The sequence below is a fragment of the Lineus longissimus genome, chromosome 17 (assembly GCF_910592395.1).
Source record: "Lineus longissimus chromosome 17, tnLinLong1.2, whole genome shotgun sequence".
Taxonomy (NCBI): domain Eukaryota; kingdom Metazoa; phylum Nemertea; class Pilidiophora; order Heteronemertea; family Lineidae; genus Lineus; species Lineus longissimus.
The window spans coordinates 8,401,124-8,416,626 of record NC_088324.1 but is presented as its reverse complement, the minus strand read 5'-3'; the positions used below and the strand labels follow the sequence as shown (position 1 = coordinate 8,416,626).

At 41.2% G+C, this 15,503-nt stretch overlaps 2 protein-coding genes across 8 annotated transcripts in view; one reads left to right on the top strand and one right to left on the bottom strand.

The window, feature by feature from the left end:
* LOC135501604 (choline transporter-like protein 2) overlaps window positions 1-15,503 on the top strand; it is a 41,236-nt gene that overhangs the window by 20,552 nt on the left and 5,181 nt on the right. For 3 of the 5 annotated variants that reach the window (XM_064793799.1, XM_064793794.1, XM_064793798.1), the window contains 8 exons: window positions 143-204; window positions 429-605; window positions 1,096-1,224; window positions 1,511-1,580; window positions 1,797-1,870; window positions 8,453-8,523; window positions 9,690-9,784; window positions 15,221-15,305. In XM_064793799.1, coding sequence (XP_064649869.1) covers window positions 143-204; window positions 429-605; window positions 1,096-1,224; window positions 1,511-1,580; window positions 1,797-1,870; window positions 8,453-8,523; window positions 9,690-9,784; window positions 15,221-15,305 — 763 coding nt within the window. Of the gene's footprint in view, window positions 1-142; window positions 205-428; window positions 606-1,095; window positions 1,225-1,510; window positions 1,581-1,796; window positions 1,871-8,452; window positions 8,524-9,689; window positions 9,785-10,947; window positions 11,037-12,761; window positions 12,851-15,220; window positions 15,306-15,503 lie in introns of all 5 variants that reach the window. The other 2 variants (XM_064793795.1, XM_064793796.1) reach the window with 2 other exon arrangements.
* LOC135501605 (D-aspartate oxidase-like) lies at window positions 2,395-8,029 on the bottom strand. 3 transcript variants are annotated; one of them, XM_064793802.1, is made up of 9 exons: window positions 7,961-8,029; window positions 6,283-6,486; window positions 5,813-5,924; window positions 5,407-5,543; window positions 5,142-5,202; window positions 4,382-4,548; window positions 3,941-4,064; window positions 3,710-3,808; window positions 2,395-2,962 (listed from the first exon to the last, which is right to left on the bottom strand). In XM_064793802.1, the coding sequence occupies exons 2-9, from the start codon at window positions 6,480-6,482 to the stop codon at window positions 2,846-2,848; spliced, it is 1,017 nt and encodes a 338-aa protein (XP_064649872.1). In that variant the 5' UTR covers window positions 6,483-6,486; window positions 7,961-8,029; the 3' UTR covers window positions 2,395-2,845. The 3 variants fall into 3 exon arrangements, with proteins under 3 accessions (XP_064649872.1, XP_064649871.1, XP_064649870.1); XM_064793801.1 differs by lacking the exon at window positions 7,961-8,029 and adding an exon at window positions 7,490-7,881; XM_064793800.1 differs by lacking the exon at window positions 7,961-8,029 and adding an exon at window positions 7,006-7,363.

Below are 15,503 nucleotides of genomic sequence, written 5' to 3'. Positions count from 1 at the left end.
CGATAGAGACTTAGTGTGAAATAAGCATTAAGATCATCGTTACTGCAAAAGAGACCTGATGAATTAGGCGTTTTGATGATGGTCCTTTTCTCAAACACCCTGTATATGCTTCTACTAATGAAAGATTTGATATTTTTTCCAGCTCGTAAATCAATCTGATGAATTGAACACGGCCTGTCAGTTCCTGAAGTATGAAATACACAAGTAAGTTACTTCTTCTTCTGTTTTCTGATTAAGTCTAATGCATTTTTTTCACAGGATGTCAGGTCCTTAAAAATGGTTCGGTTTAAAAATCTTTGAATGCTTGGTCGCAGTTTTATTTGTCGACGATCGAGGTCATGCAGCTTTGTGCAGACTGTGGTAAGACTTCAAAATACCTCACCATTAAAAAAATGGATACCAAATCATTCATCTCCTCGTCTTTTCAGTTACGTCATCCCGATGCAAATCTTCAACCTCTTCGTCTTCTTCTGGCTGTTCAACTTCGTGATCGCTTTCGGTCAGATGACATTGGCGGGAGCATTCGCCTCGTATTACTGGGCGTTTAGTAAGCCGAAGGACATCCCGACTTTCCCGATCGTCTGTTCAATATGGCGCTGCTTCAGGTAAGAGACTTCTTGCAGACTTGTGCAGTATGATCTTCAAGGTAGTTCTCACTTTCTTGTTCCAGACAAAGTTTTGTACTGAATAGACCCAATTTTTACCCGAAATAAACGGCATCTTCAGGAGTTGATGGACTTGCCTATAGGTGGCTGTACGGGTTAGGTTCTGAGAGTCTATAAAGTGCCACTTCACATCAGGGCACATGTGTTCTTGGTAGTTGAGCTGTGGTTGCCTTGTGGTGTACTGTCAAGAACCTGCCCAGTATCCAAGTGGTCAGAGACTTTGAGACGTAGTCACAAGTTTCAGTAACATATTTCTAACATGACTGAAGTTATCATCGTCATCGTACGTAAGTGGATCTGACGGTTGATCCCTATAGAAATAGAATAGAAAAAGCTGCATCTTCAGGAGTTGATTGACTGGCCTATTGATGCTGGACTGAGTTGGATAGCGCAAGGTACCATGATTTTCATCACCTCTCTCTGTCGACAGGTACCATTTAGGCTCCCTGGCCTTTGGATCTCTGATCATTGCCATCGTGCAGTTGATCCGTGCGATGCTCGAGTACATCGATAGCAAAGTCAAGGGAACAGAGAATCCGTTTGCAAAGTTTGTGATCAAGTAAGTAGATGCTGTTGGCAAATAGTTTGAAGAATTTGATCCAACATCTCAGTTTCTAAGCGGACCTGTTACTCAATCATGTCCTCTCTGCCAGTATTGGCTTCCATTTTGTGACCTCACCGTAGATTACATAATATCCAATCATTTTCGCTCTGCAAGTATTGGCTTCCATGTTGCGACCTCACCATCAATTATGCATTGAAAGTAGTCACGGTGATAGATTTGAACTTGCATTCGGGATAAACTTAGAGAAATGTATTTTGCATCGAGTCGATTTCTCTTACAGATGCATGAAGTGCTGTTTCTGGTGCCTGGAAAAGTTCCTTAAGTTTATCAACAAGAACGCCTATATTCTGGTAAGGACGCAACTGCCAAGTGGGCTCATTATGACAGAACAGAACTAGGTTCAATAACTAGGTTCAATCTGTTCAATTTGTAGTTAAATTATGCACTACTAGGTGCACTATGAGAACATCTACTTACGGTGCTCTAGGAGTGATTGACAGGCATTCTGTGCACAGCCTCCCTAGATACTGGAGGTCCCGTATTAACTAATTTTTCATCTCTTCCAGGTTGCAGTGTACGGCAAGAACTTCTGCACGTCTGCCAAGAACGCCTTCTTCCTACTGATGAGGAACATCCTTAGGTCAGTGGCTCTCTTTTTATCAGCAGAGAAAGGTTTATTCATGTAGACAGATGATAAGAAACAGAGCAGGGGGCCTGATGGACTGGTGGGTTGCACCAGTTGTCAAAAGTAACGTCGCTCCGTTGCGTTCCTTGATATCCGTTCTCAGTACATTGGGTGATATGAATAAAGACTAGCAAATGCTTTTACTTCAGTTTTGTACAGAACAGCCTAGTGTAAATGCACATGGAGTTTTAGATAAAAGCATTTGCTAGTCTTTATTCATATCACCCATTATGGCAGTCATCTATGGACGACTTTGCACCATGGGAGAACATGTCTGAGCACAGATATAATATCGTGGCTCACAAATGCAAATGTTGGTCCAATAGGCCGGCTGTATTGTTGGGTCAACATTCAAGCGTCCGAGAGGCATAATGAAATATTTCCGCAACCCCTTCCAGTCAGTGTCGAGAAAATAACCTTAGATTATACTCTGCTGCATTTACGAATTTACAAATTTACAAATTTACAAATGACTCATTTCTATTTGTTTATTGCTTGCTATCTATCTCTCACACATACAGTATTAATAAGGCACTTCTTTGCATCTGGGTACAGGCGATACTCAAATTTTCCTCGACGCCTTTTTTGCAAAATAGCTTTGCAGAAGTGTCTTTAGGTTTAAACATTCCGTCTTTATCAATTGTTTTTATTTTAGTAGATACCTGAAATCTCCAGTACATATATTAAAATGTAGCTAGAGCCACCTTTGATATGGGGCTGTCTTAAGAGTTTGATATACTAGGCCTATGAAAAGTTTTTTTTGTTTTTTTTACACACTTTTTTGTCCAATTACATTGAAGTTCCAAGAATGTGTCTAGCACCTCCTTCAAAACTCTCTTGAAAATTCTCTCCATGAATTCAGACAATCTCTCTCCAGAAACGAGGTAAATGTCGTTATCACAGTCCATTTTTCGAATCCGAAACATGGTATCATAATTTCGCTGTGAAGGGCAACCCGAGCGAGTCTGCTACGAGCTTGGCGGCGTCCACTGCACATCCCCAGTGCAGGATTATACCGTACGCTCCGTGGCCATAGTTATGAATGACCTGTAGGAAAGAAAAGATGCAACTGCTTTTAAATCATATCAAAATTGCTTCAAAAGCTATAAAAGATGAAGAATTTCATTCCCCTCTGTTACCTGACTGAACCCCCAAAAACAATGACAAAAAAAGGTTCTGTCATATATAAATGATGCTTATATAGCGCAGTATCCAGACAATTGTCCGCTCAATGCGCTTTACAATGGAAACCCCAACTCATCCAAAGGCCTCCCGAAAGAGGTGGGTTTTCAGAAGGACTCTGAATGAGCTAAGGTTGTCGCACAATCTCAGTCGTTCGAGTAGAGCATTCAAGAGCTGTGGGGCTGCGAGAGAGAAAGCCCGGTCACCATATGATGGTACAATCGGCTCTAGACTCACCCGCAGCCTGACACACCCCTGCGATCGCAGGTCAAATGAGTGAGACTGCGCGACAAGATAGATTACAACATGGGTCATCAATGATGTAGCATCTCCAATTACTCCTCGATATACTCTAATTGGTTAATACTTTGATGGTCACGATGGACCATGATGGAATTCCCATCCTAGAATCTACCATGGGTCATCATGGGATCTATAATAGAATTCAATGTTCTGTGATAGAATAATTTACCTTTGTAGCAGTTTGAAAAAGATGAAATTTAGTCAGGGAAATGGCTGACCCCCTCCCCAGATGAAAAATGTGAATGAATGTAATGAGCAGATTACACAACTCGGCACCCTGAGACCTCGCCACAGTGACCTAAAACTTACTGGTATCTGTTTGGATCCCTTGTGCAGGACATCACTCTCTAGCCTTACACTTGGTCTGTGTGGCCGGAAGCCAACCTTTTCCCCCACCACCTCAGCATCCTGCAAAAAGAACAGAATATGGAGTTCAGCCATTGTAAACTAAAGCCGAGACATTGTTGTAACGGCGCTCAATTGACTCTCTAATGTCACAGTCCAATCAAGAAGGTGCTATTTTCTGCACTTCTTTCTCACCTTTATCGCAGGGAACACCCTGGCTGCCCTCGAGAGAATTTTATCGCGGTCGATCTTCCTGGGGTTGGGCGTCGTCACTTCTGGCCAGATTTGATAAGTGCCGCCAACGACTATGTGGTCTTGGCTGGAGAAAAATAAATAAGTTTCTTGATCACCAGAAGATCGTGTTTTCCCTGTTGATATAGATGATGATTTTTTTAAGAAGTTCAGCAAGCATTCAAACTTGCTATAAACTGTAGTCCTGTCGCAATTTGGTGATTTTGTCCCCCTAGCCTCGTTCCACTCATCATCTGTAGTTCTTGTACAGTATTATCCTAAAGGGTTAATGGGACTGCAGGAATGAGTTTTAGCGAAAAGAGTGACTTCTTCTTTTGGGATGAGAGTAGGATTTTCTCTGAGGCCCTTGTGCACAGAACACTGAGTCCTTTAGGACATACTTACCATGGAAACATGTAGATATTATTCATAGTGTCGAATATAAAATGTTTGAGCCATGGTGCTTTGACAAGTTCTATCTGTCCACGTATCGGTGTGACTGTGTCGTCATTTACGAGTTCCTTGGCACCACCCCCCGAGCAGTTCACGATAACATCATAGTCTCCTTTAATCTGAAATCCAAGAGAAGTCCTAATACCCTGTCATTTTCACCCCCAACATTATAAAAGACATATCCAAATAGCTTTCCGCGAAGATGACGTCACTGCAGCTGCTGCCCTCTATTTCCCCATCTCTGAATTACAGGCAATGTCGGACAAACATGCGGTTTCGTAATGGATTCAGGCTTTCTAACTAAAGCAGTTAGATTCAATCTGGCACATGTCCGAGTGTTGGAAATACTACATAATTGTTCAGAATATTTCTCTCTCTGACTCGATGGTATCATTCATGCTAAAAACAATGCAGGGTCAAAGATAATTTGACTTTGAAATAAGCTCAAATGCGTAGAAATAAGTGTCGATGGCCGACTGTCACGTGACTAAAACGTCATCAATATCTTATGCAAATGACCTTGTGAGCTATAAATAGTAACTTCGCGGGATGCTATTCAATGAAATTCATGTAAGAAATAACCTGTCTAAGTTCATGCAGGTGAGACATTGAGGGTTTTCTCCAGGATGAGTACTGGAATTTGACGTTTGATATGAATCGTTGCGACAATTGTCAGCAAAGGATTAAACGGATCAAGAAAGGGTTAACTTACGTCTTGAAGACTCTTCAGCTTGTTGGTGATGACTTGTAGTTTTCCGCCGTGTGATGCAAACCTGTCAAATTAAACGAAGGTTACTGGATAAAAATGTTACACTACTGATAGTGATACAGTGTTACATCACCCGGTCTGTCGTGGGATGGATTCAAAAAGTTTTCAGTTTCTGGGCACTACCAGAGGAGTAATTAAATTCCTGGGTCATAGTGCAGCTCCTTGTTTGAATTCTTTTAAAAACATGAAAGTATCGTCAACAACTTACTTTTTGGTCAGCCACGGGAGATATTTTCCGCCCTCGAGTAGAAACGTCGTCTGTACGAATCCCTTGTCGTAAGTCGGGAACAGCAGTTTTTCTTTGGCCGTCATTTCTCGAAACGCGTGATATTCAGTTTGGTTTTCCTGAAATGGAGACGTGAGAATCTTATGCTCTGAAAGCTGAGCTGTAAATATGACTGAGCAGTCACAGCTGAATGTTGCAAATTAGTGTGTCAGTCTGTGATAACTTTATCAAACCCATATTCTATAAGACACCTTAGTTACAATATTCATCTTTATAATGAATAATGTATAATAGTTTTGGTGATGCAACTCTTGGGTTGGTATAAAATGTGATCACAAGTTTACTCTGTGTATTCAATTGAGAAAAAAATGTCCTGTTTAGAACCTACCGGCATTTTCTCGTTGAGCCTAAACCCTGTGATTAGTTCCATGCCAAAGTTCTTGCCCTCCGGTGTTGTGTAGTAGGACTGGATGTGCTCCCAAGTCATCTCGCTCCATTTTCTGTAAAAAAAGTACACAGGACCATCGTTTAGAGTAGAATATAGGAACTGAGGGTAAAAATTATTCTTACTCTAGTTAAGTATCACCTTTTCGAAGAAGTTTGTTATAGCCTGACCAGTCACGCGTTTCACCTGGAGGAAAGGGTCACCGTGGCTGATGGCATTCTCCGAAGTCGGCTGAGGCCTTCTGTGCACATTTGATTCGTTATGGCTCTGATTCGTTTTCTTCGAAAAGTTCTATTATAGTCTCATATCAACAACAGAAGTGGTTATCTTCCGACACTTTAATGAAACCTTTTACAATGTTGATTATTTTTGGTTCACAAAAGACTTCAGAGTTCAAAATGCAGTGTCGTTACCTTTTCGCCTCCGAGTCGGGATGCCCCTCGAACTCTGGCATCCGCAGGTACCCTGCTGCAACGTTACTGACGCAATCGGGTGAGAATTTGTCGGCGATGATGGTCACCTGGGCACGAGGTATGATCTCCTGGATTCGGACGCCTGTGGAGAGGCCAATCGCTCCTGCACCCACGATGCAGATCTTCGGGTTGGCGGCCATTTTGCTAAAAAAGTGGAGGAAGAAAATCTTCAAGATGTCTTTCCTCCAGAAATCATATGAGTCTATGACTAAGCCTCCTCTTGCATTCTTGAAATTGGGTCACTGGGTTAAAATTCAGAAATGAGGTAGTTTGATCGCATTCCAAGATAAATTCTTTGAACAATGGCACTTATTTTGGCGATTGGTGACCGTTTTTTGGGCCGTGATTGGGGATTGTAAACCTATTTCGGTCACTGGGCCGCCATATCAGATTTCTGTTGAAGTTCTTGAGATTCCCTTCAAACCAGTTCTAGAAGATGGTCTGTAATATCAAGGTGGGGATTGGACTTGTGGGGTATGATGGGGAGTACGTGGCCTTATGTTGGCCCAGGACATCCCGGAGTATGTGGGGCCTGTCACATCCCTGTGATATCCTGAAATGTAAATGTCTGAAGATCATTTCGCGATGTCAGAGACATGGCTAGTCAAGATGGGGGTCTGAAGGCTGTGAAATCTGTTGAAAAAAAATAGTTAGGCTAATTACCTTGGTCTTGGAATGAGACTAGGGATCATTCAGTCTATTTTTGTTACTTCTGTGTACTTGGTTCTTCTACCTCCAACAGCTATTGAAGTTTTGTTCTGGTCAGAAATACATACTATAGCTCCTAGTACATCAGTCTGCAGTATGCTGTTTACTGTGTAGGCCTATATTTTCCACTCGCAGTTCAGAACAACACAAGGTGACCTTCCATCATAGCAGCTTACGCAGAACTGTTGGTCCATTAGCTATAGATTGTTCTCACATCAACCATGCCCGTTAAAAACAAGTAGTGATTGACATTTACACAGGTGGTGGTAATGGTGATGGTCGTGACATGAATAACGTCATTGGAAATACACTACGACATGAATTTGTGTTCATATTGATATTCATGTATTAGCAGGAAAAATTCTATATAAAACACTTTTTATAGTCTCATGCATAGTTGAATATTGAGGTCGCCCCGGAATAATGTAATAACTCTCACCTGTAGGTGTTGATGACAGATCTACAGATTGCCTACTGTGTCCTTCAATAACTCCAAAGGAGGTCAGGGTGACGTATTGTATGGGATGCCAAAACTGAATAAATATCTGATTCTGATTGTGGCATGTGCTAAATATAAACACGGTGATAATCAAATACAGCAACCGTTAGTTCTTTATCTATACACAGCCAAATCGGGGCAGTTACGGTAACCGTTAGTTCTTTATCCATACACAGCCAAATCGGGGCAGTTATGGTAACCGTTAGTTCTTTATCTATACACAGCCAAATCGGGGCAGTTACGGTAACCGTTAGTTCTTTATCTATACACAGCCAAATCGGGGCAGTTACGGTAACCGTTAGTTCTTCATCTATACACGGCCAGATCGGAGGAGGGTTGCTGTACATCTACACTTGTGCTAATTAGTGAATAAAAATGCGAACAACATTGGTTTGTTAACCTGATATTTACCATGAAATAAATCAGAATATGGCGGGCTGCTCTGCGCACATCACCTGGTCCTGACCTTGGCTCAAGGTGAAGTTGCTATGGCAACGCCATTAGCCATCCAGCATTGATGGCTGTTATGTCTTTGACTCACACTCCCACCTTATCCCCATGCTGGTACTTCCATTGGTTTCCCTCCCAGTTAACAGGTGGCATCATCAACTCCTGAATATGGTGGAGGGTCATTCACATCATCAACTCTTGAATAGGGGGGGGGGGGTCATTAGTATCGTCACTCATGAATGAGGGGTCTTTGGCATCATCAGCTCACAAATGGGGGGGGGGGGGGGGGGTATTGGCTATGCACCTCTGAGATTCAGACTGCTTCATGCTGCCCTTTTCCCTGAGGCCCTTGTATTGGGAAGAAGGGGAGGAGGGGGGAGGCCTTCCAAGCAGTTCTGATATTGTTTTATGGTTACAGTTATGCTTAATCTGTTATCATTTTGTATTTTTCAGAGTTGTGGTTGTGGATAAGACAACAGGATTCTGTTTGTTAATCGCCAAACTTGTGGTGGTTGGAGCTACAGGTACGTCATAAAACATCCCTTTAGTTTAAAGATATTTTGGGAGAAATTTATTGAATACAAGATTATTCCGTTACAGGGTGTGTCGAAAATTGTCACAATCTGGACAGCTTGAGTTGTATATAAACAATTCATATGCAAGTTTCATTGCAGACCTGATGAAAAGACAGAAGATTTATTGTCTCTGCAGACTCCCGCCTCTTCCCACAAGTCCCGCGTGTCTAAATTTGGGTAACTTTGGCTTCACATTGCTAGATGTTCTCCGCATAATTCTTGAACATTGATAAATGCAGAGGGCTCGCGTCAGTGCAAAATTGAAACTATCGATCTTTTTGATAGGTTTTCAATTGTTCTTAGATTACATATGTGTGAAGCCTTTTTGGCCGGTCCATCGCTGCTATCAAAAGTGTTCTTTTCAATAAGCGTTCACAACACGACTGGTGTTCAGTACTCATGGTGTTCCCTGTTTCAAAGTGTTCACGGTAGCAGCAAATCCTGTTGACCACTTGAGAAACACCTTCAGCGCCGGTGTTTCACCTCCCAACACCCCTTCAGACCCCAGAAAAAAAAGTACATGCATAAGAGATGGCTGCATAAGGTCTTTTGCAGTAACTTCTCGAGGACAAGGTCTTCTTGAATCAATAGAGTTATGTTAATAGCTGTCCCCCTTTTCCAACACCCCAGCCCCCTAAAAATTCCTGGTGTCAGAACAGCTTTATTTTGTTACTCAGTGGGTTGGTCTTTTCAGTTCCAACCTTGCCCTGAAGATGGCGATGGCATAGTTCTTTCATGAAGTCGGTGAGACTCCGATAACCAGCTCAAACAGGGGGAGTTGGGCAACGTAGTTCCTACCTTGCCCTGAAGATGGCGATGGCGTAGTTCTTCTGATAACCAGCTCAAACGGGGATTTGGGCTACGTAGTTCCTGCCTTGCCCTGAAGATGGCGATGGCATAGTTCTTTCATGAAGTCCATGAAACTCCGATAACCAGCTCAAACAGGGGGGAGTTGGGCCAGGTAGATCTACGTGGTTCGGCGCTGAAGGTGTTAAGGAGTGTTCAATATGCAAACAGTGCTCACTTCATGATAGTGTTCATATTTCTGACGTCTATAATTTTCATTTTCTCACTTTGTTTTAACTTTTGTTGCCCGATTTATTTCCCTCTCCTAGCCCTAACATGTCTTGCGATCTACGCTTTCGATATAAACATATTTTGGGCGATCGACACGATCACGAAGTTAAGATATATCTGGTTGCCCTTAGTTGTAAGTAGTCTGTATATAAATGTAAAATGCATGTCAAGCATTATGTCATGCTTATGTCTTGTGGACATATGATATGTTGCACAAAATAAGAAAAAAGGGCAACTGTCTGTCATTGTTACTACAGGGTGTATCAGTTGCAGCTCTTAAACTTCCAAACATTCATTTTGAAGGGATACTTGTTCGTAATAACTGGTGGTGCAGGTAATGGAAATGCAGTTATACACAATGACGATGTACAGTTATCATGCATATAAATTAGCTGAAACTTGGTGAGACTTTGATCATGATTTTATCCAGCAATGAATCAACCATTACTAAAATCGTTGAGGTTATCTTCAAATGAATGTCTTACACAAATTCAGTAACTTTGGTACACCCTGTAGTCACACGCCTGAGAATGCTGCATTCGGTCATGTGGGGTTGCATGTGTACATGATGTAAGCGTAACTATACCCTTTAATATCCTTGTAAATGCTTTTCAGTTGTAGTAGCGAAGAATATGTGGAAAAATTTTTGATCAAAATGTCAACCCCTTTAAAGTATGAGCACAATTTGTGAAAATGCTATGTTTGAAATGTGACTGCTTTTTGTTAGCGATTTTGAGCTTAGCATGAAATATGACCTTCCAAGGTCACAGAGGTCAGGCTTTAAATTTTCACCCATAGTTGCACTTTTCAACATTATATATCCTAGATTCTTCAAATTCGATATGAAGAGAACTATTCTGCATGTTCACAAAGATTTAAGTGAATGTGACCTACTTTTTAGGTCAAAGTAGGTCATGGTCATATCTCAAGAAACATTCACTGTGTGATCTTCTTAGGAGTGTCATCAATTCATGTCTCAATACTCCTCACAGGGGGTTGAATCAGCGTAGCAATAGGCATCTGGTCCAGATTTATGTCCAGGTACGCATCCGCATAAAAAAGAACTCAAAACAAACTCGTTCATGCGCATACCTAACCAGATACAAAATCTTGAAAACTTCAGCCGATTCTGACGCTGATTCTGTCCTGAAAAGAGTATAAGTTATTCACCAATATTATTTCAGCCAATAGATTAATTTCTTTTTCACTTCTGCTTATTTTTGTTTTTAGCACGTGTAGAGCGCCCTCTTTAGCGATCCACACAGTTATTAACCTCCCTTCTCGTTTCTTTTCCAGTGTCCTTGTCGTACTTTTTCTTCGATGGGAGTATTCCCCATCTTAGCAAATATGCGCCCCAGTTGACTTACTATTTCGTGCCGTTGATAGTGAGTAACCATGGCGACGTGATGCCGTGTTGTTTTGAGTTCTGCTCAGGTTAATGTGGGCCATCCTGGACTGGTTTGTAAACATTTCTCGGTCAACAGATAGTCCTAGGACCGCAATTGGTTGCGGAAAGCTTTATATTTATTATGGAAGGACAAGATCATACAAATTTGCATCCAATTCAAAATCATCTGAATTTTCCAAAAAACTTTTAGATCGTAGTTTCAGACACAAAAAAGTGTCTTTACTTACAAGTTTGTTGAACATATATTGCAAAAATCCAATAGGGTTACGACCCCAGTAATGATATGATATGATATGATAAAATTATACAGTTGACTTGATATGACTGTCATGGTCAGCCTAGGCTGCAAGTTAATTCATGTACGTCCAAGAAGTGGGACCTGATGGTGAAATGTATGTTCATGTTATGGACCGGTGTGTGAAATATCAGCACATATATCGCAGCCAGGACTAAATTAACCTGATGAGAACTATGATGTTGGCATTTGCTTAGTTACCAGGTGTTTCGCCCATGTAGATTTCAGTCAGATTTTTACCATTGTATAGTCTACATATCTTTCATTTTGATTTCTGCTTGAATAGAAATTGCATTTTCCTTGTGTGTCTTGCATGAGTGGATGAATTTAGAGGAAGGATCTCAAATACTTTTTCAAACTCTAGTTCAGCCTAGTATACTGTTAACTGCAAATTTATATTTTCACCAACAAAAAAAAATCAGTGTCGCGGAAATAAAAATCACAAAAAAGTATATTTTGATTGGAAAAAACTTGAAGATATTTTGAAATCTTCCAAAATGAAATGCGTGAATGATTCTTTCAAAAGAAACTTTTACCAATCCCAAAAATAAGGTGATGCCAAAACTTTGCGGTTCACAATAATACTGGTTTTGTACATCACTTTTGTACGTCACTGTACAGTCCAGATCATAATTGACCACCCTTAAATCGCGTCATTGATGTGCGGCGTAAAGTCAAGCTTAAGTCGCACCTTATTTACGTGAAACATAGTGCGTAACTCGTGCATACGTTGCGCTTCACTGACGCGATGCAGGAGGGATGTCAATTGTGATGTGGACTGTACAGCGCTTGCCTCAGGTAAGTATCTGCTGATGCCTTGCAGCCCCCCCCCTCTGTGAGGATCATTCCTCTGGTTGCATCAGTATCTATAGACAGAGAAATCTTTGGGTATACAGTAGAACACCCTAGGGAATGACAAGTGCTGTTCTTTATAGAGAGGTGTCCTGATTAGAGAGGTCAAATTGAATGGAAACGAAAAGTAGTCTCCTTAATAGAGAGGTTGTCCTTAATGGCGAGGTGTCAGCTTAGGGAGGTTTCACTGTAATTCATATTTCTCTGGACAGAGTTTCTTCATTCTAGATTCTGTGTTCGCTGGATGATTTTACGAGGCCTGTTTTTACGTGACCTCGGAGATTGTTTGAAACTAATGGCATGTTGTTTTTGTCGCTTATTGTTTAGTATTGATGGTATAAAGCGCCCCGCAAACCAGCGATTTAAGTCGCAGCAGCAGAGCCATACAACATGACGATTGGTCAAAGTAGTTTTTTTTCAGCAATAAATTTTAGAAATTTTTCAGCATCGTGTCTGCATGTTTGGCTGTCTACTAATTCATGAAATTTGCTTGCGTCGTTGTATTTATAGAAACAAAGTTGGTGTTTTCATTTTTTTGTTGTGGATTTTTTACAGCGGTCACGTCCTACTTTTTCTTCGATGGAAGTATACCCTACTTGAGTAAATTTGCGCCCGAGTTGAAGTATTATTTTGTTCCAGTAATTGTGAGTATGAAAAAACGAAGTTTTCTTGTGTTGAAGTGGGTAGTATATGCCATTCTACAGTGTGTCTCAAAAGAGTACAGCTTGATTGTTGATGGTGACTGCTTGACTGTTGTCAATGGTGGGGCCATCAAGTCTATTGTCAATTTCACAAGAAGATGGCACTGCACTGAGAAAAAAATGAAATGGCTGTGAAAAGTATTTTGCTATAAATTGCGCGTTCTCAGTGATCATTGTAGCTTCTTAACTTCGGTTCACCTCTTTTGAGACACACTGTAGCGAGACTGGTTGATGACTATCAGCTTCAAGCCTGGACAAACTGAAATCCACAAGGGCCTATGTATGTTCATCGCTTGGTTTGCAGACGGACGAGGTTTCGCAAAGACAGCAAATCCCTCGGTCGTCGGTACACGACACAGTTTTGGGGGCATTTGTAAAATTGTAGAAAGGCTTTGAAAATACGGGCTATACTGTCGAAAAATTCTTCCACTTGTTTCAATCTAAATGTCTATCGGTGAACCGCCAGGTGTTGAATACCGGAACCCAGAAAATCTTTGTGTCCATTTCTTTCTTCCCATCCCACTGTGAGAGTAGCTATCTCCTGTCTTCGGTGATAAGTTCCTAAAAGAGCATGGGGCGTGAGTCCTACCCGCCTCGTGAGGTCCAAACTTGCCCCAACCTGTCAAAGATGTGTATATTACCGTGAAGTGTCTTCGGTGGTGTGTGGGTTCAAAATCAAAGACTACAAAGGCAGTACTCATATTGTCAGTGTGGTGGTGACCAGTTACGGACTGAAGACCGTTTTCCTTCATCTGAGTGAGGTATTCAAAGAGTCGGAGATGGCGTTAGGCAGGAAGGTTCTCCTTATCAATGAACTGTCGGAATTGTGCCTTCAGAAGGGACGCCTGCCGATGTTCTTTAACCCAAGTGTGATTGTCATTGCTGGGTCGAGGTTGAGTACGAACGACAGCCTAAGAGTGATGACCAGGTTTGTAAAGATGCTGTTCGAGCGGGATTATGCATCTTGAGATGAGCAGTAACATCCCGCAGTGTCTCGGTGCTTCAGGAGACCTATAAATGTGCATTGTGAACTTGCCCATACTGTAAGCCCCTTTATTTCTCCACGGCTCTTAATGTTCACGAACATTCTTTACACATTTTTATGTTTTTATCTGCAGCTTGATAATAATGCACCTAATAATGCCATTGATCCTTTAATAATGACATTTTCGTTCTTCTTTAATTACGTTTACCATATGATTAATCAAAAACCTGTCATTGAGTTTAAATGGGTCGCACATGCCACTCTTTTGCAAGAAAATCACTATTTGAAAACAATTTTTGGCGGGAAATCGTATGGCTCTACTAAGAATGGTGTTGCAGTAGAAGCTCTTGGTCTTTTTGCCTATCTTTTAAAGAGGCGTTCCGTTCACATGTACTGGTGGCTCAGGAAAATAGAAATGCAGTTATACACAATGTCGTAGGGCAGCTATCATGCATGCAAATTGCTTGAAACTTGGTATGAATCTGTCTACACAATGACAATGTTGATTTCATATTCAGTACAAATTGAAAATTCAAATTCAATTATATAAGTTTTTAACGGACGGCTAAGGTCTTTGAGCAGCAGGAGAAATATCTCCATGTCTAGAGAATCTAGTTGTAGGCTAAGCTAGTAAGAAGTAAAAGATCCTGCTCTTATCGGTGGGCAGGAAAAAGTAATTCTCTAAAAGAGTGGCGTCCAGCTCCATTTAAGTTCGGTGAATTTAATAGTTTAGGTTAACTGTCATTATGGGTAAGGTTTTTTTGTTCTGTTTTTTTTTGTGTTGCATCTTACTGTCTGTATCCCTGCTTGTTGATGCTGCATGAATTGAAGTAATTACGAGTGAGAAATTCTGCTGTAGTGGTATATTATTGCTAGCTGGCCTCTACTGATAGAGTTGTATTATCTTTGACATCGATTTAGACGTATTATAGATGCCCACAACACATCACCCCCTGCTACAGAAAGCAAGATGTCATATTTTCTCCCCTTGGAGTTTATAACATGTTTTACTTTATGACAAATAAATTCTTACTAAAAAGTGCTTGAAACTGCAGTAATTCAGCAAGTATATCACTAAGAATAAAAAAGTCTTCGGTAAAAAGTAGGAAACTTTATTTAGTTTAAAAGCAATTGGGCCCTCTCTATTAGGGACACTCTTGGGACAGACAAATGCGGTCCTTAATTGAGAGGTGTCCTCAGTATAGAGGTCAAATTTAATGTAAAAGATCAATTTGGGAGCAAATGCAGTGTCCTTAAGAGAGAAGGTGTCCTTATAAGAGAGGTGTCCACTAAGGGACGTCACACTATATTCTGTGTTTCATTTCCAGGTGATCACTATCGGGTCTTACATCATCGCGACGATGTTCTTCAACGTCTACAGTATGGGAGTCGATACCATGTTCCTTTGCTTCTGTGAGTATTTAGCCTCCGTGCTTTGGGTACGAGTGTTAGGGAGCCTCATAGCCTTGTGGTTAACACTGCTGGCTACCACGCAATAGGGCCCGTGGACGACCCTGGATTGTATTTCTGGATGAACTACGCTTTGGCTTTCCATGGGAACTAAAATTCCTGGCTCTTCACAGTCCTTGGAATGAGACATTTGAACCGAGG

Bases quoted from the DNA above. Each gene is read 5' to 3' on its own strand.
- LOC135501605 (XM_064793800.1), bottom strand. From the start codon at position 7,034: ATGATCCCTAGTCTCATTCCAAGACCAAG. The intron at 6,487-7,005 runs GTAATTAGCCTA...CCACTTTTTTAG, and splicing joins AGTCTCATTCCAAGACCAAG to CAAAATGGCCGCCAACCCGA. The intron at 5,925-6,282 runs GTAACGACACTG...CTTTTTTTACAG, and splicing joins CCCGACTCGGAGGCGAAAAG to AAAATGGAGCGAGATGACTT.